The sequence below is a fragment of the Pelobates fuscus genome, chromosome 13 (assembly GCF_036172605.1).
Source record: "Pelobates fuscus isolate aPelFus1 chromosome 13, aPelFus1.pri, whole genome shotgun sequence".
In the NCBI taxonomy this organism is placed as follows: domain Eukaryota; kingdom Metazoa; phylum Chordata; class Amphibia; order Anura; family Pelobatidae; genus Pelobates; species Pelobates fuscus.
The window spans coordinates 39,864,545-39,888,541 of record NC_086329.1 but is presented as its reverse complement, the minus strand read 5'-3'; the positions used below and the strand labels follow the sequence as shown (position 1 = coordinate 39,888,541).

The window sequence follows — 23,997 nt, the reverse complement described above, 5'->3', positions numbered from 1 at the left end:
AAAAGAGGCAATAAGTTTTCCAAGAGAGGCAGTATAAAGAGAAAATAGAAGGGGACCAAGGACAGAGCCTTGGGGAACTCCAACCGAGACAGGGCGAGGGGAGGAGGTATCCTTGGAAAAGGAGACACTAAATGAGCGTTGGGAGAGATAGGAGGAAAACCAAGAGAGGACAGAGTCACAGAGACCGACATTGAACAGTATGTGTCGGTTAACAATATTATAATTTTTTTTTTAAATGTTTTTCTTTTTGGTTAACAATAATATGTACATTGTAACAGTCAGTTTACTTTAGAATTTGCTCTGAACAATTTAAAGATTTTAATCTGCATTGATGATGAATATATATGACGTGTCCTTCTAAACACAGTGAAATAGCATGGGGTGGGAACCCAATTCGAAATCCTGAAGTGAATGGCGCTTCCCAAAATTAAAGGTTTGTGCTAAGGGTGTGAATAGGCGTTGCCCAACACCTGAACAGTGAAAATTAACACAAACACAATGTGATTGAACACAATGTATAATACACCCTTATACAGTGTGTCTATGAATATGAAAATGGAAACAAATATATATACTCATGAACAGAGGTATTGCTGGTTGGTGAATGTCAAATGCAGAGCCTATAACAATAAAAGATGAAACATAGTGTATACTGTAAATATAAAATAGGTATATGTATAAGCAATGGTTGCACTCACAAATTGCAGAGCAAGGACAAAATTAAAAACAATATCTTAAAATAAAAAGTTCTGAAGGACTTTATTTATTTACAAGATATCTGGTTTTATATTTTTAATTTTGTCCTTTTTTGCAAATACATTTATTCAATTGATCTTGCTTATACATTATTATTATTATTTTATTATTTATATAGCGCCATCAGATTCCGTAGCGCTGTACAATGGGTACATATACCGATGTTATATTTACAGTATGCACAATGTGTTGCATCTTTTCTTGTTATTTAATATTCAGCAACCAGCAATACCTCTGCTCTGTTCAGAAGTATATTATTTTTCAATTTTCATATTCATAGCCACACTGTATAAGGGTGTACTGTACATTGTGTTCAATCACATTGGGTTTGTTTTAAAGGGAAATTGTGTCAAACTCCAATATAGAGGCCAATTTCTAACAGGTGAGGGATTTAATTATAGATAAATTATGGAGAACCATCTATTTATCAACATGTTTTTCTAAATAGTATTATATGATAATACAAGGAAAATATGTTTCCATAGCAACTGTAAACATGGCTTGCACAACACTCCAGATGTTGGGAATACAATCTGTAAATGTACTGGAAATATGTTCAGTGGAGTATGGAATTTGGCAGAAGGTCCTAGAGCAGGGGTAGAGAGGCAGTTTTCTGGGATACTTGCATGGAGGAGTTATGGGCGGCATCCTTGCATCATTATTCCACAGATTACAACAAACAGTGGGGCAGGATTTGTTAGAAGTTTTTTCCATGACCTATTGGCCTGTAATATCAATGTCCTCCAGACCTGGACTAGTTAACTTGGATATGTCCTGGTGGGCTACAGTAACTTGCACCAGTTCTTATTGGTAGCAATGGAATCATGGGAAAATGTGTGGACACTAGTATAGCACAGATCTCTGAGAATGCTCCACCATGATATACAGGTTATACAGATATCATATATTGCATGCCCACCATGAGAAGGGAAACTGAACTGAGATCTGTGTTTTGTGCACAAAAAATATATTTATTTATTTTTTTCAAATTGACCCCAAGGACTAGAGTTGCCAGGTCTCCCCTGTCCTAGAGTCTATATTGTGTGTTGAGATATGCTGGTGATGCAGAACAGTATTTTTATGCCAAGTTTTAAAACCAAAGATTTTGTTTTCCAATAAAGAAGAAAAGACAAAAAACAAGCTGCTGGATAGTGGATACTCATTTATTTCCCAAAAGTCCTCAATCATTTTTTTTTTCTACATAAAGGAAAAATATAATATATACACACATACAATAAGCTGAGATATTGATCCAAGAATTCACGTGCTTTAAAATCATGCTTTGGATACATTTGCTGTACAACACATTTATGGTCTCAAAATGTATTCTTTTCCAGTAGCCAAATTGACCCCTGTCTTATGATTGTCTTTCAATCTGCTGCATTGGTTGGAAAATAAACGACACATCGAAACTTCAATTCTGAAATTTGATAGTTTTGCGTGACTTAAAGGACACTCCGAGCACTATAACCACTGCAATGTATTGTAGTCTCTCTGGTTTTCATCAAAACCTTTTTCAAACAGTTTGACATAAACAAAATAACCCCGAAAAAAATAAGATAATCAGCACATTACCCCTCCCTACTTGACAGATCAGTTATTTTAAATATACAAGAAAGGCAACACTTTCTCGTATGACTCAAACTGAAGGGATGTGCACAATATATCAAGAGATCTTCGACTTTTTGCCAAACCACATGGGAACTGCATGACCAACAATAAGTAGGGAACTCACTCATACATGCCTTGCATTAAAAAAACACTACAGTAAGCTGCAGTGGTTATGAAACCTTTAATACATCAATGATGGCTATGCACAGTCATGTAAAAACGAGTAGACAGGACAGATTTGCACTACATGTCATTAAATTTCTTTTATCACAAATATGTTCAATAATAACAGCAAGGGTGGGTCCTAAAAAAGCAAAACTCAAATCAGAAGAATGTAAATTTTATTTTCTGTTTTGGCTAACTTAAGCAAGGAGCAAGACAATTAGGAAAAAGGTTATAGATTTTTTTTTAGCATAACACCACTATCCAAATCTGGCAATATGTGCTTTTTTTTTTTTTAAATCTTTTAAAGTTAGCGTTGTGTGAATTCATGTGTAATCTCTGTCTCCTTTTAAAACGGTAAACTCACAGTTGAAGTGCCCCTAAATGTTATAGGCACATAAAAATGTGTCGGACGGTTAATAGAATCTTCTTTCCTACATTCAGCAAAACAATATTCTATGACATATGCTACCATACAAAACATGCCAAACACTACTACAACCTTAACCCAGTCATGACAAATGCTTAGGCAGATCCTACCGAGTCATGACTTACATTTAAGGTCCTTCGTTATTTAGGAGTTAATGATCTGGCCTCCTTGGATTAAGACCAAACAGACCACCACTCTCTCTGCCATACGTACTACTGTTCCTGTAAACCCATTATCCAATCTAACCTAGGCTAACTTCTCCTACTTCAATGCCAAGTCTGTCCCTCCTTCTCTTTTTTCAGGGGTTCATTCACGAAGCTGTAAAACCGGAAATGAAACTGCAAAATTCGTATGAAAATAGTCAAGCCACGACTTTAACAGAATTAAACAATTTTTCCAACTTTGAGTATCGATTTTTGTTTTCAGTTCGCCATTTTTAGCAAATAAACTTTTTTAGGCTTGTTCACTAAAATGGAAATTGTCAGGGATCCAGACTGAAAGTAAAATTCTAAATTTGTTTTTCAATTTAGCTATGTTGTCCTAAAATTGGAAAATCTCGTTGAATTTCACCCAATTCACTCTTCAGTGAATAATCCTGTCACTATTTTTTTCCCTCTCCTCTTCCCTTACAGTTATCTTTATCTACCCTCTGGTCCTGTGCTTTTTCTTATTTATAAATTATCCATAATTCAGTTACGCCGTGTTCCATTTACACTTTCGATCAGACTACGCAATTGGCCATTTCTTCCTTTTATATACTGAAAAGTTATTTCAAACACTTAGATAACTTTTACTAAATAACTTATTTCATTAAAGGATGCAAAAGATACTCTTCAGAATGCTGGTTGAATAGTGATAAACTGACATGTGTCATTTAGAATACATGTCAGTTTTGGGCCATCCACAGTTGGCAAGGTGGACATAAACTTTGACTATGAAAGTGTGCGTCTCTCTATATAAGGCTTTTCCAGTGAGAGAGAAGTGTATTTTTATTTTCTTGCATTTTCCAAAGAAGACTCATCTTCAGATGCAAGTGGTAAAGAGAACTGCCAAGATTACACATGAAAACACACGAGTGGAAGCAGCCCATTGTGCTATAAATATGTCCTCAGGACACACCACAAAGCCAAATTTAAATGACATTGGTATAGGTGAGTTAATGAGCAGTTCAGTCTCATTGACTCCTGTGTACAGTTAATATCAGATTCTGGTGTGCTGGCGTGTAGTTTAAAGATAGTTTTACAAATGCTTGATATTGGGATATCTCCGCTAAAACACTGGTGACAATCTGTTTTAGTTACTTTTATTGATCCACCTGTACACAAGCAGAGGATATCTAAAAACCATAGCCAAAAAAATAAATTACAATTGCGTTCAACTGTCTTATCTCTATGAAATAATTTTTGCCTAAATGTCCTGCTCCCTTTTAAACCACGCAATATCCTAAAACAGTATTTTAACAAGAACATGTGACGACGTGATGCTTTATACAATGCATGTTACTCGATATTTTACAACAGGCAGAGTTCACCAGGACTAATGGACTGATTTTGCAAGTAGTACAAAAATAAAATAAAAAAAGTTCATGGTACACAGCCAATAATGTAGTAGATAAACAGCAGTTTTACAGGAGAAAAAAAAGAAACAAAAAATAACATTGCATTTTTTTTTTTGGCAGGACTCAAATTCTTAAATATTCTAGAATCTGCACACTGTTTTACAGAACATCTATCTGTACTTTAGTAATAAATATTGCATTTTACCAATAGCTGCAGAAAGTTGTAGAAAGTTATTTTCAGAGAATTTTCCGTGTGACCTTATACGCAGTGGCGTATTGTGGGGGTGGGCACAGAGGCTTTTGCACTGGGCAAAAAAAATGTCAAAAGAAAAAGAGTACGTAGTAATACTTTTTTTTTTTTTAAATAGTGTGCCCTCCCCTTCACACAGAAAATCTCCTAATGTCCGAACACTCTACACAGTTTTTTTCAACATGACGGGGCAAATAAAGGTCGCCACCTAACATTTTACAGTATTTTTCATGCCAATTACAGCCATACTGTCTTCATATAATCTTTATCAGTGAATAACATAATGCCTACTTAGAGTGTGATTTTCCATTTGAAGATACTGTTGTATCTGTATAAAAATGCCTATTAAAGGTTATCATACCAGTACACCCATAAAGGCACCTTGATTGCCTTGCTCCATCTTCTCTACCTGCCTCGTCTCAGTGATGTGTGCAACACTGATAGTTGGACAATAGACTATACACATTATTTTAGGTGTGAAGTGGAGTTTGAAAATTACGCAACATAGTTATCAGTGTCTCATACCATAGGGACGAGGTGAGGGGAGTAGGGAAGGAGGAGCGAAGCTATCTAAGCACCCATGAAGGGACTCCAGGAGTGCTAACGGTCCATAGGTTAGGGGGCGCAAAATTTGCCCTGCCCTGGAAGCTGGCAACCCACACTATGCCACTGCATAAACGGGTATGCCTACTACATGACATTAGAAATCAATGCATATGACAAAATGGAAAACAATCTGATAAAGCACAGTAAAATTTGATGTCCTGGCATTGATTGTGCACAACTGAATGGAGGTACATATATTTTCCAAGATTTACCATTTAGACACTTGATACAGGAAGTGTATTTTAAAAACAAAGTGGGGAAGACATATTTAACCCCTTAAGGACCAAACTTCTGGAATAAAAGGGAATCATGACATGTCACACACGTCATGTGTCCTTAAGGGGTTAAGGACCAATGTACACTTCACCCTCATGACAGTCTTGTCCCTATACACCGCATATCACCATAGAACATTCTGCGTATTTGATTTTTGCAGTTCCGTCCACCCCTGCTGTCAATAATTGAGTGGACTGTTTTGGAATAGGAGCCTTACAGAACAGACTATTAAAGCAGCAGACATGGGCATTGGGGGTTAAAATGAATTAACTACTTAAAACAAGACCTAAAACACAGTCTTAGGTTGCTACATAATGATATATGTGGTTTGTTTTCAAACTGCAATATTCTGTGCCGGTTTATAAGTGGTCTGCTAAATCTTTCAGTATCATGGCTCATTTCAGTGGAAGAAATGTGAATTAGGGTCTCCTATCAGATCTCTTGAGATCTCTACCACCCTTCCCAATTCACCAACAGAAGATGACGAACCATATCTCAAATCTTGGCATTCTCAGGGTTCCATGCCTTACTTGATGTAGATCATTTTCCTTTTGATACCATCTGATAAAGCTTTGCTGATACTGTGATGTAAATGCCAGCCATTGCTTTGTACCTCTGACCTTTGCATGTTAAGGCCTTTTGGACAACTTAAAATTCATCTTTTATAAGGCACTTTCATCACTCCAGTTTAGAAAGGCACATGATGTCTACACCAAAAACCGGTTTATAAAACCGTAATATCGGACATCTACATAACACAAGAAACAATGCTAATCTCGCCGTGTAAAATAAAATCTAAGACTTTTTTTCATTGAATCTTGACAGGCAGCATGGCTTATGGCTTCTTCCTCCCTCTAACCAGTGTGTGCCCCCTACTGTAACCAAATGGCATAGCGCCTACATGGGTTACACGACAGCATTGTAAGTATTGGAATTTATAAACTTATAAAAAAAAAATTACAATACAGCTACAAAAAACAATAAGTTATTAGAGAACAGGAGTAGTACATGAACTAACTGAAGATGTATTTCATCTTTAACATTAATTCAATAATTCCATTGTGTTCTAGTTAGCTGTTCTCTCCTGTGATTTGTATCTCTAAGCTATGGGAACAGAAAAAGGCCAAGCTGCAGGTATACGCATTGTACTGTGGAGGTATTGGATGTGATAATTACATATTAAACATACGCGTGTGTATATTTAAAACATATTTTGACTTTTGGCCTTTTCAGAATGTTGTCTAACGTTGTCGATATCTGAAAAAAGCATAAATTGCAAACACTGCTAATACGGGCAACACGATCATGGTCAATGATATTCCTTCCGTGTCTTTGTCACTCCGGCTACTTGGAACTCCGTTCGCTTGGTTCTGAATCTAGAAAGATGAGGAATAAGGAAAAAGCTAAGAATAAATGCATTAACCCCAATTAATGACAATTAAAATACTATCATCTTTATATTAATCTTCACAGCAGGTCCAACCTAATAAAACTGGGCTACCAGTTGTTTCCAAACTACAACTTCTATTGCCCTTTTTTAGCCACTTTCTATTCATGAAATATGGAAATTGATGCTCAGCAATTAAAGACCGGGAGTTCTGATATTTACCTACCAATGCTTTAGAAGCTTGTGATTTTTTTTTTTTTAAAGGCACTATAAGATTTAGCTACTCACTTCAGAACTAGCCATTCCAATAGCATTTATATTTCAACCTTAAAAATCCGGTCCAGGTCAGGAAAACCTTTAAAAGGGTGTCAGTAGGACCATGCAGCTGTCAGGAAAACTATGCAGCTGTACTATATTGTATGTCTTGGCTACTGGCTTTCATTGTCATTAAATAACTCACACTGGGTTATCCACCAACGTGATAATGAAAGTAGCCAAACTGGTAGCATAGCAGACTTGGAGAATTGTTCCAGTTTGGTTACTTTGGCCTTAAAGGGAAACTATAGTCACCAAAACAACTTTAGCTTAATTAAACAGTTCTCAGCCATTTAGGAGTTAAATCACTTTGTTTATGCAGCCCTAGTCACACCTCCCTGCATGTGACTTGCACAGCCTTCCTAAACACTTCCTGTAAAGAGTCAGCTAATGTTTATGCTTCCTTTATTGCAAATTCTGTTCAATTTAGAATTTCCTATCTCCACCTTTGCAGGAGCCTCCTGTATGTAATTAAAGTTCAATTTCCAGAGCAGGAGATAAAAACTTTTAAAGTAAGTTACATCTGATTGAAAATATATATTTTTTTTTTTTTTTTAATGCAGGCTGTGTAAGTCACAGCCAGGGGTGGTGTGGCTAGGGCTTGATAACCAGCAACAAAACTCCTAAATGGCAGAGAATTGAACAGTGAAACTTAAATAGGCTTGATCTAGAAACAAAAACTGCTTAATTAAGCTAAAGTTTTTTTGGTGACTATAGTGTCCCTGTAAATTTAAAATTTACTTTGAATTCCCAAAAATTCTCACTTCAGTGAGTAGCCCTCGCAGTGACAGGAAGAGGAAGAACAAGTAGTGTCCAGTGGGGTGTGAGGTGCTAAACAATGTAGAGAATTTGGAAGAGTGGCTTGGTGTAAAAGAAAAAAAAAATACAAATGAAAAACAAAGTCGAGAACCACTGGCTAAGGATAATGCACGGATGATGGAGCAATAAGACAAGAAGGCATTGTTGAAACAATGAGGGCATCTACCCTGACAGCTTGTGTTTGGCTCAGAGAACACAGCCAACTTGTCCACAACGGCTCGGCTATGTTTAGAATTCCTACATGGAGCAGAAAACCGGTTTCTACGGATACGGCTATGATTCAGATTTTGTTTAGGAGTAATTTTGGCACAGATGGGTTCAAGCAACATCGTTATTTTTGGAACACAGGAACAGTTTTCCCGTGTTGAATTGGCAGAAAACAAAACATCACATCTATCTGCAACAAGACGAATTGATGCACAGGAACAGTTGGTGTTGGATTATGATTTTTTTTGTACTTCATTATAGCCTGAAATGGGGGACACAGTGGTCGGACAAATGGGAGTAAAAAATAAACAAAGCTTTCTGGGGCAAAAATAATATAAAGTCTAAATAGGAGAAAAACCGGTCATCAGCTGCTCCATTACCCCAGGACCATAGTATTATAGGTGTCGTTGAGATCTAGGACTTTGATTGCACAGCTCCCTGTACAACACGTGACCTTTTTTCCCCAAATGCTCAGAGAGGGAGATTAGTGGTGGGATGGAGGAAACAAGACTTTTTTTTTCTTTTCTTTTTTATATTTTAGGTAATTACGTATTTATTTAGGGCGAGTAGTCAAGTGAATCGTATATATAGAGGGTTTTTTTCCCCCCACTATTCTGATTTTTGTTTTTTCCTTTTAACATTTAAAAGCAGACATAACTAAACAGAGGTTAATATAGTTAAGCCCACACTACAATCGGAAATCGAGGAAACGATTTTGTCCGCAAATTTTCAATTTAGTTTAAAATACAATTTGGAGTTTAGTGAATTAACCCCTTAGATAGAGTTTTAGCATTATTGCAACTTGTTTTTCACACACAGCTCTCTTTACAATTATTCTTTAAATTATATCCGGTTAGTAGGAGTACCTGGACTTGCTCTTACATAGCACTGGGACATACATAAAGAATACATATGGGAAGTGCTGCCTTATTTTATTTAAATACAAGATTGCATGAGATGACGGAACCTTTATTCAATCTGATCTACATAGTCTGCTCTGTGACAGATTGTTACAGACCCAATTTAGCTCTTGTAGCAGTGATCACACAGCAAACGGTCTCCCACTGAATGAAGGGATTCCCCAATTCTAATAGGAGACAACCTCTGCTGGTATAGCATAAACATGACACGCTACACTATCAAGATTTACTTACATGGTTACTACTAAAGAGAGAATTGTTGGGAATTCAAAGGTAATTTAAAAATGTAAGGTAAATGGATAAATTGGAAAAATTACACAGCTCAACTCCGTTTACAGTTTGGCCATTTAGGCCTTGAGTTTCAAATTCACTTTGAATTACGACAATTCTCATGTTAGTAAATAATCATTCGAGTCTTAACCCAAGGCCTAGGAGCTGCCTAGATGTCTAAGTAGCCAACACAAAAAGATATAAAATTAGATCAAGCTATGCGGTTGTTTTTTTTTGCAAACAGGAATCAGAAGAAAAAAAAAAAGGTTACAGACAAGTAGAAAAAGTGATAAACTAAAATTATTATTTTCTGTACAGACAATAAAAATGTTCATTATCTTGTCCACTGGCTTGATGTTAAAAGAGAAGAATACAACATGATACTTTTACATGAGAATAGAAAAGAATAGAAGAGAATGGAAGTTCTAGAATATACAGCAGATATTTGGACTCAGGTTGCTGACCTTGTGAAGAACTTTTAACACCACATGTTCACCAGCGTTCCTGAACAGATTCACCGCATCACCGTGCAAAAGATTGTCTAACTTGATACCATTAACCTGAGAAGAAAAAACAAATAGTATATTAGTGGTTTACGGATGCAGTTGCAGTTCGAAAATAACAATCCCCTTGTGTGAGCCAAGATTTCTACATGTACCTCCGTCAATGCCAACAAACTTGATGTCCCACTGTATGTGCAGAGTCTCGCTAATAACTGAGCAAAATACTTCTCACCACTATTGCGCAGGAACACAAATTTTACGGTGCAGCCATATTGTAAACACACAATTAAACGTGCACTTTCCACACTCACTCCAGCACACTATTGTCATATTTACAGGTCAAGAGTGCATGTCCCTTGTGTTACTGTGCTTTCTGGAATTTGAGTTAAAATGACAACACTATTCCAACTTATTTGACCATGGCTAGAGGCCTAGAGCGAACAACATTGCAAATCTCTGGCTTCCTGTCTAAGACTTGCTCGTGGTATACTCATTTCTCAGTATTTCTACCTAGCTAATTTGGTTGTATGTTATGCCCAGCAATCCTAATAACCAGCAATACCCCTGCTACTTTGCTCCATTGTTATTCTTTTCTCTTATTAGATCCACATCTTGAGAGAAGAGTCATATGGTTATATCCTGTTTGGCAACATGACACCTGAAAGCGTTTTAGGCATTTGTTAATGAAGTGTCCAAAAATCTAATTTTTAACTGGAATACTAACTATAGACTATCCTGAGAAAAGTATGCCAAGATTTATAAATCAGCTAAATTAAGACAGGAAAAAAAAGTGTTTTCTCTAAAACTTTACTCATCTCCGTACATCTGTGATCTCTATCTGCATGTTACAGTGATACTTGGCTCACTTTGGATAAAGGTTAGTGGTCTGGTGGGTTATGTTTACAGGAGACCGATCTGGACATACCGCATCCAATACATGGTTACACCACGTTTTTCATTCTCGTAGGACAAATTCCTAGTAATATACAGCTAGAAATGAAGACATGTCTATTATAAAAACTAAGAATGCATGACAAAAATGCAAGTTAAATTGATGAGGTTCATTTCAAACCAGACATCTGCTCCACCTAAAGCTATGCCCTGCTCATCCAGGCGTATAGAATAGTGTTCCTCGTTTTGAGCTAGGGTGTGTCCTATTGTTTGAAAACAACAAACAAAACAAAAAACTCTCTAAATTGTAAGATAGACATAAAGGAGTCTGAGATTAGTTTTTCTCAGACCACAAGTGAGAATAAAGAAAATAATCCATCCAGCAGATCACATCTCACCTCTAATATTCGGTCTCCTTCCTGAAGACGACCATCAATAGCAGCTGCCCCCTTTTCTTTAATGCTGCTGACGTAGATGCCACTGTCCTGCGAGACGTATTGCTGATCTGTGCCTCCAACAATATTGAATCCCAAACCTGAAAAGAAAAAAGTATAAATGGAATATTTAGGAGATCTAAAAGAAGGAATTCTCAAACCACTTTCAACGATCACCTTTCTCAGTTAGGGCAACCACCATATTGTCTTCATACAAATTATACAGAGAAAGATGCTCTGCTGTTTAGTAATTACCAAAGAGGATAAAGTGAGTTTTCCTTACAAAGTATGGAACCTGCAAATCTAAGAAACTGCAGTTGGAACACTAACCACTTGGCTGCTATGATCTCATGCTGCTGTTGTACTTGTCCCTAACTTCATCCCTATATCCTCAACTGTGCAGTAGACCATAGTGTCACTTCTGCCTAAAACTATATACGGTAGTTTTCCGTCAATATTGTACCCAATTCTCATATTATTTCCATACCGCCAACAACACACCTAGCTGTGATTTTATCAGTATAGACACAAAATAAAGGGACCTTAGAAATATTACAGTTACCTGGAGGTGACTGACATCATCTCAGACACTTGAAATTAAACAAATTGTTCCCTTTATGTACTCATCAGGAAAAGCCATTATTCATTGTCTAGCGGGCTTTTTATTACCGCAGATATATCAACTGCATCTTTGAGATACACTTAACTGTCCAAATTGTGGCAAGGGGTCGGTTCTATTTCACTGGCATCAATGCTACAAAAAAAAAATCTTTTCATGTTTTTTTCCTGATTCCTGCCAGTCAGTACAAAAAATATGGGATAATGTGGACTGAAGCAGAGAAGATGGTAGGGCTAGCATGGATCCAGTTATGTTGGATTGGTTTCCTGGTTGCTGAATGCTGGCCAATCATTTTATAGATTTGGGAATAATCTCTGGTGACTGTAGCTATCCTCCAAAGTAAACTGACTGAGATAAACATCCCGATTGTACTCCGCAGTTATATATATGTTCTATTCTTTTCTACTGCCTCAATAAAAAAGCTTGAACATAAAAAATATTAAAATCAAATGTAAAAACTAATAAAACAAAAATTACAAAAATCTTGCTGTTAAATTCCCTTTTGCAGATAACGCTATGGCATCTATCCCTTAGGAAGTTTTCCAATGGCTTCTAGCTTCCTATATTTTTAGAATTCTTTGTGACCTAAAGTTTTCTTTTGCCTGCAAAGCAATTCTGGTCTCGATGTGCGGACAAAGTGTGAACATGAGGATATCTGTTACTACGAGAGGAAGTGACTCGACGAGTCATACAATAGACTGCAGTTAGTTTATGGCATTGTAAACTTAAGGTTATCTAAATTAACATTATCTTATGTACTGCAATGCTTAAAAAGGAACAGTCACGTTCCGGTTCTTGATGTTTGCAGCATAGGCAATTTCGAAAACCATATTAATGCACTTGGGTTGATCAAATAGAATGCAGACAAGTATGTGAAATCAACGTATTCCTGCTGATGAAATGCATAAGTTACCATTTTACATAAAAGTAGTCCTGATTAAGGAATATTGTGTTTTTCTCTGGTATCACAGAAAAGGCAGTGTTTACATTACAGCCTAGTAACACCTCTAGTGGACACTCCTCAATCAGCCACTAGAGGTGCTTCCTGGGGCAGGGTGCAACACGGACATTCTGTGTCTCCGCCCTCTGCATGGAGACGCTGAACTTTCCCCATAGAGTTGCATTGATTTAAGGCATTTCTATGAAGAGATGCTGATTGGCCAGGACGACGTTTGACTCCACCCCGTACCGCCTCCTTAGCTGAGATAATCAGAATTGACAATCTCAGACAATCCAATGCTTTCCTATGGGAAAGCATTGTGATTAATGGAGGTCATCAATTTTGATGAGGTCAGCCAAGGAGTCTGGGGCAGAGCATGGTAAAGGGGCCGACCACCTAAGCAGTGGTATTAGAAGCATAGTGTCAGGAATACATGTTTGTATATAGAGTACACTTGTTAAAGGAACTCTCCAAACACAAACCACTTTTGCATGCTGAAGTGATTTATGTGTGAATACTATATCCTCTTTTTTGACCCATTTAAAAATAAAATGCAGATTTTAATAGAAATTGGAACTTTTATAAATTAACCTTGTTACACCTCCTCCGCTCTCTATCAGCCAACCAGTCCTGCTACTTCCTGGTTTAGTTTGGTTAGCTCAGTGGAACTAAACTCAAGAGGCAGCAATTGCCCAGAGCACCTGCCTTGCAAAGACTTCTCATTGAGCTGCATTTGGGAAGTCTGTGATTGGACAGCCACAGAAAGTCTGGGCAGGGGAAGAAAAGGGATTGCAGTAGTTGCAGACACTTCATCTGGAGCTATTTCAATCCAATATTCCATATACCCTCACAGGCATTCTAAAACATGATCTGCCAATTTAAATAAAGGGCAGATCACGAGGGTAGACAGATTAAATAGACAGATAAAATAGTTTGTAGTAGCACACTACTTTAGGTTACATTCTACTTTAATTTAGCTTTAGCCTGTGTGTCGTAGAATCACAAATATTAAAATATGTTTGTTCCCAATGTGCAGTAAAACAAATGTGCATCTCTGCAGATATACACAGGATTATTCTGACTGTGCTCACCCCCTTGACATATGACTTGGACTGGGGGTACAACTGTCAACAGTAGTTCCAATCAATTAGAGATACTGGAGACAGCGGTCCTTGAGGTGAGACATCATTACAGCCTTCTTGACAAATTGTGTATCTGAAGTGTGACTATAAAGGAAAGTTAAAATCTATAGTGTTTTGTCATGTGGTGGAACGTGTGGGACAGCAGCTGGATGCAACCTTCAAGGGAAATTGTCTAATTAAATGTCTGAAGGAGAACAGGGAATTGCTTAAGTCTAGAAGGTGAATAATGATGCAAGGGGTTTGCAGTGCACCTAATTACATTATGAAACAATGAATCAAGAGACCAGTCAGTCAATTCTTTTATGTGCAGGATGGTACTAAGGTTAGAAATTATTCTACATGTTATAAAATAATATATTATTTAGAAACATTCAGCTGTCATAACCTGCAATTAAACTACCTTTTCCTTGGCATTCTAATTGAGACTGGCACATTTTAAGTTGTAATTTTGTTTTGTTTTGGGTTGGGTTTTTTTTCGCCATCACATAGGGTGACTCAAATGTCAGGAACCATCACAAAAAAATAAAATAAAAGGTCCTACCACACCGTCCCAAATCTGGAGTCACCCTGTCCCTGGGTAGCAAAGTGTGAGCATGTCTTTAAAAGCATAATAATATCCTCCCATGATTTAATCCCAGAATACTAATCATTTTGCCTTGAAAAATGGACCTTAATGTTAAAGGAACGTTCCTATTCTTATGTAACAGTTTAAAGGGTTACTCCAACCACCATCACCACTTCAATTATTTGAAGATGTGATGGTGGTAGGAGTCTGCACATGCAGCAATTCTGATTGAGATTCTGTACTTTTGTGTCTGGGGCTATTTGCACCCTTGGCACATGTGACCTAAGCCTCCCAGACAGTGTCAACTGCAATCATTTTATTCTGTTTGGGAACTACCGCAGTTTAAACACACCTTTATTATGGATTTCACACCTGAGGTTTGTTTACTGTATTTCAAAGCAAATCCTTTGAGAAAAGCATTTAAGAACTTTTGTAAAAGAGAAAACAAAATTATTCACAAGGGGGAATTATTTGGAACACAGTAGAATCACTGTTATACACTACAGGAGAAAAGCCGTAACGTATTTTACATTCTGGTGGAGCAGACGTTTGGCTATAATTAAATAAAGAGTGTTTAGACATCCTCTGGTCCCTCACTATTAAGACTGGACAGTATTGATTGATGTCATCAGCTCTGCTCAGTTCGACTGGTTAGTAGAGTGCCACTAACCATTTTATTCATTCAGAATTGTTGGGAAGGAAGAAATGCACTTTGAATTCCCACCATCCCAACTTTTTTAATTTTAACCCCTTAAGGACACATGACATGTGTGACATGTCATGATTCCCTTTTATTCCAGAAGTTTGGTCCTTAAGGGGTTAATCATGCTAAATGATAAAAGCCTTAAGACTCATTTACAACCATACTGGTTTATTAAATGAAGTGTGATTATGTGGAAAATAAAAAAGTGTATTTCAACTTTTAAGTCAAAGTAGCCAAACGGAAAACAATACTGATTTGGAGAATTTCTCCAGTTTGGCTTTGTTGGTCTAAACATTGTTATTTAAAATTGAATGCACACTTCACACTAATGAAAAACCCAGAGTAATACATGTTTTTGATAAGAGATAAATATTTCCCTGGATTCTATGCCCAACCATCAAAGGAGGTCTAGAGTCAGGGGAAAAGGTCAGGGTGGTGGTACCAGTTCCACCTAATATGGGCTTGAACCCGGAAAATGTGAGTACAGAAAAAACACTGAAATCGGGTAGTACCCCTTTAAGGAGTGCTCCCAATTAACTGGTATAGATGTTAGTGGACATGCCTAAAACAGACAGGAAAAGGTAATAAAAAGATATACCAATAAGCTTAATATGAGAGAATTAGGAAATAGATGAAGGGGTTGTAGCAACTATCAAAAACAAGGTACACTGAGTGTATGGTAAGCTCCCAAGTATCATGGCTAAACAAATGTTACAATTAAACTTTATTAGCTGTTGCCCAAATGATACAGTTGCCTCAGTGTACTTTTGCAGATATTGCTGCTAATACATGTTTTTGCATTAAAAGAATTAGGAAAATTATTATATAAGATAGTTCTCTTCATACCACCCAACTATCCGGATGGGGTATTTAGTTGGGGTGGGCGGCCTAAGGAATGCCCATAATGGGTTGGGCCCTAAGAGATGCCCACAATGGGTGGGGTGGGCGAGGCCCTGAGGGGTGCCCATAATGGGCCGGGCTCTAAGGGATGCCCATCCACAATAGGAACGGGTCAACCCGCTGAAAGGCTGCAGGGCCCAAGTCTTCAGAACCATGCAGAGAGTGTGGCTGATGTGCTCCCTGCATGGTTATAGTGTCCATTACACAGGTCCCCAAACAATATATAAAATACAAATCCAAAGTCCCACAGTAACTGAGCATAATGCAAACACAAGGAGAAAAAGGACAGGGAGGGATCAGCCCAAAGAAGGAGACATGTCAGCCTGGTGTGCATTCACCAGTGCCACAATGACTGGGCCCATAAAAGGACTGAGCATGCGCAGAGCACTCCTACAGAATCCTGGTGTCATTAGGGTAGCGTGAGTGCTTCTCATGATACGCTTGCGCTACACTCTTTGGGGACAGTTTCCTGATGTCCATGAATGCTTGTCCAGGGAACAAATTCAAGATGGCATGACGGGAGCCCAGAATCAGTACTGTTCCACTGGATTTGGCTCAGCAGGGAAGCCTACATAATGGAAGTTGTAAATCAGAATCTAGAAAGAGTTACTTGGTGGTGATGTCTAGCGAACAGAAATGACCTAATCAAGAGAACAGCATACCCTCCCGTTTACTGTAAGAATATTAGTTTCAGTGGAGCATACAGCCTAATGTAGACACCGCTAAACACCTAGTCAGCAGAATAATCTCTCTGTAGTATCAATGAAACCAACTCAAGCACTGTGATTACATCCCTCCCTGGGTTAACATCCCAGCCTGGATATTTGGAATCTCTTATTACACTGCAGAGAGCAGCTTTAACAGTTTTATCAGTGTTTGACATACTTCTTTCCTTTAAAAAAAAAAAAAAAAAATAAATCCTTAGGTTTGTTTATGAATGAATTATAAAAAGATATGTTTGGCATGTTAAAAACACATGCAGGCAAATCTATATTAAAACAAATGTCCCAAATTTTAAAATCGCTGTAATTTTACTAAATTGCAAGAAAATGGGAAGCTGTTAATGCAACAAGCAACTAAGAACTATATACGCAGATCTCTGTGAATTTAAAATAGGAAAAGATGGCCTTGGACTGGGGCGGGTGACTCAGGAGGTTTTTAACCAATGGGAAGAGCTTGTTTGAAAGTAGACAGAGCAAATCCATGACAAAACACTGGTTTAGAAAGACAAAACCCTTAACTGCACCCCCACTGCGCATGTTCTCCCACTGTTCTAATGCATCAAAAGCCAAGGAAACCATTGACAATGGGTAGGCCCATGGGCTACACAATAAGGTAGCAAATGCAGTTTGAAAAATAGATTTGCTAAAAATTTGGACCGAATGGGGAGATTTGTCTCTCTTTAGTAAATGCATTTTATTTCTTTCCATTGGTTATTAAATTGTGACTTGGCGGAAATTCAAAGCATATTTCATATTTTAAGCCAAAGAACCAAACTGGGAATATTCTCTAAATTAGGCATGTTTTTATTTCACGATTTATTTTGAATTCATGACAATTCACACTTTGGTAATTAAGCTTTATTAGTGTTTTCCTAAATCCATAGTAAAAACAATAGAATAGCAGCTAGTAGTACATTGGCACATATTGTTTGTTCATTTTGTTCATCATTTTATTAATTTATTTTACTTTGTTTATCCTCTTCATACAGCAATACAGAATAAGCTGCCTATGTTTAATAATAATAATAACACAGCGGAACTCAGTAATATAATGCAAAGGAACTCGATGTAACAGAATAGACTCCAATCATATAATACAATAGAATGTTTGGGTTTTAAAGCAGGATGTGTCATACAAAAACCCTTGCAGACGGCATTCACTGTTTGACTTAAAGCGACACTATAGTCACCAGAACAACTACAGCTTATTGTATTTGTTCTGGTGAGTAGAATAATTTCCTTCCGGCTTTTTGCTGTAAACACTGTCTTTTCAGAGAAAATGCAGTGTTTACATTACAGCCTAGGGATACCTCCACTGGCCACTCCTCAGATGACTACTAGAGGTTCTTCCTGGGGCAGGGCTGCACAATGAGCAGCACTGCCATTCAGTATCTCCTCCCTCTGCATGCAGACACTGAACTTTCCTCATACAGATGCATTGATTGAATGCATCTCTTTGAGGAGATGGATTCGCCAGGGCTGCATTTGGCTTGTGTTGGCTCTGCCTCCTTGACAGTTTCAGCCAATCCTATAGGAAAGCATTGTGATTGGCTCAGAGAATCATGTTTGTGTTCCTGACCCTATAGTGTTCCTCTAAATAATATCTGAACTATGTATAGGCTTCTAAGTGTCAGTTGCACAGCAGACTAAGGTATTCTCAATATTACTGCGACTACGTACTATTTTACAGCACAATAAACATTATAAGTAGAGAGCTGGAAGGAAAAGAGATGAGAAATTTAAAAGACGATGACAGTACATGAACTATAGCAAAACAAACAAAAAAAAGGCATAAAACTCAAAGCACTTAACAAGAATCTATAGATTAGAACATTACTCTACATTTAAAAATACCAGATCCATCATGTTGTTCTGGACACTTCACTGATCACACACGAAAAGGTCTACCCTGTTGAATGAAGGATTCACAAACCACAGAATGGAATTTAATTGATCAAGGCAGTCACGTTAAGAATGGGAGTATTTATTTTGTTTCTGCAGTGTTGAATTCTCATACTTCATAGCAGCACTTTTCATGTGCTGCCCACTTCCATGAAAAAGTGATACGTGTACAGGGAAACATGGAGGGTTTGGGAACCATAACTACAGTTGCCTGGTATATGCAAAGATTTTAGCAGCTGCAATACGGCGTGATTTTAAAAAAACACTGATACGGGCAGGTGAACCTTACACAACCTGCTTTACTCCCTAGTACTGAAAACAAACTGCTAAATCAGCATTTTGTTGGCTTTAGGCAAAGTGTCCTAAGTAAGCCCTTTGTTTGAAAGACATACAATGCATTGCTCTGCATTTACATCCTCCATTCTTTGGCATCACCACTGGGGGAAAAAAAAAATCTCAAAACAGGTGAACCCAAGGGAACAATAGCATTAACAGAGCACACCCTTCGCTTCCCAGAGGGATCCACAATGGATTAGTTCTAGATTTCAGACACAGCTCCACTAAGCTTACAGTCATAGCTTACACAAACACACACACACAGCTGGCGTGGGAACATCTACCTACACACATTGCTTTGGCTATATTATTTGTGATCATGGATTAATAGGCAATTACTTTCAAGTACCAGGAACTAATAAAACTTCATTCTAAAAGGAAATACTTTAAGACTGCTCACAAATTAGTTCAGAAAAAAAAAATTCTATCCGCCAACTTTGTTATACGCACATTGTAACAGTATAATTAAGTAGTAAACTTATTATGGGTCCAAAATGCCTTCGTATGAATATTCTTTAAAACAAAGCAGCACATTAAGTTCAGATTTGTACGTATAAGGTACAGCATTTTATTGCTTCATAAAGCCTGGGAGGTTAATTGACTTAGTAACAAATTGAAGGGAACAGGGAACTGAAAATCCAGGCTAATGGATTTGGATAATGAACAGGGCAGCGCACACTGTTTCCTAAGCATTTCAGGAGCTCTGTTAATTCCATGCAGTCCAAACTCATATTAATCCCTTAAAGGGACACGCTAAACAAAGTACACTACAGATCAGTGTATCCTGCTAACCTGCCCCTTGCACTCTCAGCCAGCCACCGCCATCCATGTTAGATGGAACAGGCATTGATAAATTGGAAATGTCAATTTTATATTATCAACAGGGATGAGAAGGGGGTGGTCTCTGCTGTAGAGGTTATGTTGCTCAGAGTGTCCCTTTAAGGGACACTGTAAGCACTACAGCTACTTCATCCTATTATTTGGGTATGGTGCTAGGGTTCCCCTGGCTTTGTCCCTCCATTCAGTGTTAAATCATTTTCGAGCAGTTTAAGAGTAAATAAGGGTCTCTGGCTACCCATAACATAGCCCCTGCTGGAGATTACACACATACCAGCACCAGGTGTTTTAGTTGGCTGAGGCGATCGGCCACCCACAGCCACCCATTGCTGCACAGGCTAATGCTTTCTCATTAGGTCTAGCAGAACACAGGGGTAGGCGGCTAGGGATTCATGTTTAGCATTAAAATATTAAAAATAATTCATAGCTGAATAGAAAGATGGCACCAGGGTGCTCCACACATTATATTCACTTCAGTAAGATGAGGCAGCTACAGGAACCAAGCTAGGACTGTTATAGTATAAAACAGAGGGGTACAAACTGGCACACTTGCAGCTGTTGCAAAACTACAACTCATATTTACGTAGCAAGTCTTAATTTGGCCTGCATTTACTTGTGTAACTTCCGCAATAGCAATAGACCATACAAGGGCCATGGCCACTCAGGCCTCATGGAACATCTGTTTGTGTCAAACAACTAGAAAATGGTTTGACACAGAACCGGAAGCATGCATACTTATTATGAATAATAATAACTGTTACCACAACCTAGGACGCGTTATGATACTTAAACACTGGACAGGGTAATACAACTTACCAATTGTATATATATTCTGTTTTTTACGTTCACCTTGAGCACAAATGCATCACTTAACCCCTTAAGGACCAAACTTCTGGAATAAAAGGGAATCATGACATGTCACACGTCATGTGTCCTTAACGGGTTAATGAATGTTGGGGTAAAGTTGTTTTTGCAGGACATGAAAAGTGCTACCCTCAGTGCCTTTGAACACCACTGCATTGGCATGGCAACATTTTCCCCACCCTGCACTGCTTTTACAAAGACTTTATAAATGAATGGGCTTGCCTTTGCCTCTGTACAGAGTTTGTAAAGAGAAAGGAGAATAAAATCCTTTAAAAATAACTGTTGTGCAGAGTGTGAAATTGCTTCCACTCCAATAGTTATTTTCAAAGTCTCCAAGGGCAGCATTTTTCATGCCCTGCACAACAGCATAAAAACTATTTTAAAAAAACACTAATAATTTAGTATCCTTGATATCCTTTAGTATCCTTAAACAGGCAGTCCTATATCATACCAAATTAGGGGTTATCTACTAAACAGCATCCGTATGGAATAGGTATTGTGTGTGTGTGTATGTTAACATTTTTAAAAAACAAAAATGTTACTACAATATTTAGCAGAGATTGGTAGTTAAATGGCTACAGAATAAGTGTCAAAATACCCTTAGGTATATAGCCTGTGATGTTTACTTTACATAAATATTTACTGTGGCAGTTGTGTTTTCTGTGATGGATATTAAACATAGAAGACAAACAGCCAATTCTAAAAATGTCCCACACTTAAACTTACTGTGACCAGTAACTACTAAAAATAAACTAAAATAGTTGGACCTAGACATAGGAGATACTCAGTTAAGTGAATTTATTTTGAATGACTTTTCCTAAGCTGCACCAATTATGCTCACACTGTTATTGCCCAAACTGTGAAAACAAATAGGGAGAGAGAGAGAGAGAGAGAGAGAGAGAGAGAGAGAGAGAGAGAGAGAGAGAGAGAGAGAGAGAGAGAGAGAGAGAGAGAGAGAGAGAGAGAGAGAGAGAGAGAGAGAGAGAGAGAGAGAGAGAGAGAGAGAGAGAGAGAGAGAGAGAGATACAAATGAAGCCCCTTTTGTCCTTAAAAAAAAAAATATATATATATATATATATATATATATATATATATATATATATAATATGTTTTAATGCAATAAATGAGAGAGATGAAAATTGCATATACATGGAATCAATGCTGAATTTTCTTTGCTCCTTAAGTACAACACAAACAAATGAAGCTTGGTCCTTAAGGGGTTAATGATCCATATATCCTATTAGCACCCTGGCATTTAAACTGTTAACATAGTTGGTCCTTACTAAACTGAAGAGTGAGCTGTAGAGCCATCTAATAGGATTTGAATGGTATGCAAAACCTACAGCCATCCAGTTAACTCATTCATTCCCTTGGCCTGGGCATTTAATAAATACTTTGTTTAACTCCCGGTCACCTAGAAAAGCTCAATGCATACCGATCTTAGTCAGCCACGAGGGATCAGACACCTATGCTGGATAGTAGAATTTATCCTTGGGCAGATATATAAACCACGTGCTGTGCATCCTTTTGGCACACAAAGGGTTAATCCGCAGAAATAACGAACCCAGAATGGACATTTTAGGAAGAGACTTCCCATATGATTTAGTGAAGTTATAATATCAATCCATGGTGTATATTCTGCCAAGCCACACACTACAAAACACAGCTGGATACATTGTTTACTAAATGTTGCGTACATTATATATCATTGTAACACAATTGTGTGTGTTTGTTGTAACAAAGTATCAAAGAAAAAGTAACAAAGTGTCAGATGCAAGTGTCCCCTGTGCAAGGTTAGAGGAGGGCAGATCTGCCCTGTGCTCAGTGCTGTACAGGCCTGGAGTTCCCTAGCCTGCTATAAATGTCTGTCCATGAGAAGTCCTCCCTAACCAGGGCCATGTCACCATGCTGGGGGTCACAGATCAGTTGGGGGTGGGGGAGGAGGTATCTACGTACCTGAAGGGCCCCTAGACAGCACGATATCCTCCTCTGCACTCATTGTGGCTCCTCACCCGCCCCCCCTGCAGGTCTATAATCCAAGGGCTGAAGGTGAAACGCACACACAGTACTTTCAGTTTCAGGAGCCAGAGAGATCCCACGTGGGGGCAGAGGAAGAGACATCCCGCTCAGCATCTCGGGAGTTGTAGTTCTCTGGCATGATCTGGATCTTCTTGTTTAACCAAGAGTGTCTCTATCCAGAAGCTAATGGCAGTGGGTTTCCCTTTATCAAGAATGCCAAGTTTACAGGGGACTGAATAATAAGATGGAATGTCATAGGAATTAAGGACTTTTTAATTTAAACATTTTTTAATCTTACATTTGAATCAGTTCTATATGATGTAAGTGGCTACAAGATTTACTAAAGTGAATAACATTGAAAATATAGAATGAATCGCTTAAGGCCCACTCCAGGGACAATATGTGCTACTATACATCTGACAGCATAATTAAAATAAATAAATAAATACAAAATGCCTCCTTGCAGAATTTAATTTATTTCACAATCCAGACACCTTTCAGGTCCTGGAGGCACCTGGAGGCACAGATTCCTCGGCTCAGACATCACACCTTGACAATATAGAAATACTAAAATGATCTGACAGGCATATACAAACTAAGCATGCGTGTTTAAACAGCACATGAAGGCCCCTATAACACCACCCATTTCTGTGTGTGCGGTGTGTTTCTGTATGTAGTATGGGACTATAAGGGGTTATTGCTAATGGAAATCTGTATGATAAATTTAGGCAAAATAGCCATCCTTTGACCTTATCGGATTTAGATAACATTTACAGATCAGTTTTTTTTAGCCTGCATTTTGGTAATCGTGTTTTAATTGCTAAATTCCACATTTAGTAACGCAACCTGTGTAATTGTATTGTGTAAAAAGATGTATTCATTCATGACTACATAAGCATTGTGTGAATGCATGTTTGTACTCTTCACCAGTATTGTCAATGTGTGTATGTAGTGTTTGAGTGTACAGGGACCTATAGCATTATTTGCTGAAGTGTGAATGGTCACAAATTCAAAGTGGATTTTTAATTTTAGGCAAAATAACTAATCACATAC

The 23,997-nt window shown here is 37.9% G+C and overlaps 1 protein-coding gene across 1 annotated transcript; it reads right to left on the bottom strand.

Moving 5' to 3' along the window:
* Positions 1-1,898: 1,898 nt before the first annotated feature.
* SYNJ2BP (synaptojanin 2 binding protein) lies at positions 1,899-23,018 on the bottom strand. Its single transcript, XM_063439535.1, has 4 exons — positions 22,882-23,018; positions 11,360-11,496; positions 10,032-10,127; positions 1,899-7,025 (listed from the first exon to the last, which is right to left on the bottom strand). The coding sequence occupies exons 1-4, from the start codon at positions 22,922-22,924 to the stop codon at positions 6,891-6,893; spliced, it is 411 nt and encodes a 136-aa protein (XP_063295605.1). The 5' UTR covers positions 22,925-23,018; the 3' UTR covers positions 1,899-6,890.
* Positions 23,019-23,997: the final 979 nt, after the last annotated feature.

Coding starts and splice junctions, on each gene's coding strand:
- SYNJ2BP (XM_063439535.1), bottom strand. CDS start 22,924: ATGAGTGCAGAGGAGGATATCGTGCTGTCTAGGGGCCCTTCAG. Junction 10,128..11,359: donor AAGGAGACCGAATATTAGAG/GTGAGATGTGAT, acceptor TTTTCTTCTCAG/GTTAATGGTATCAAGTTAGA. Junction 7,026..10,031: donor TGTTAAAAGTTCTTCACAAG/GTCAGCAACCTG, acceptor TCATCTTTCTAG/ATTCAGAACCAAGCGAACGG.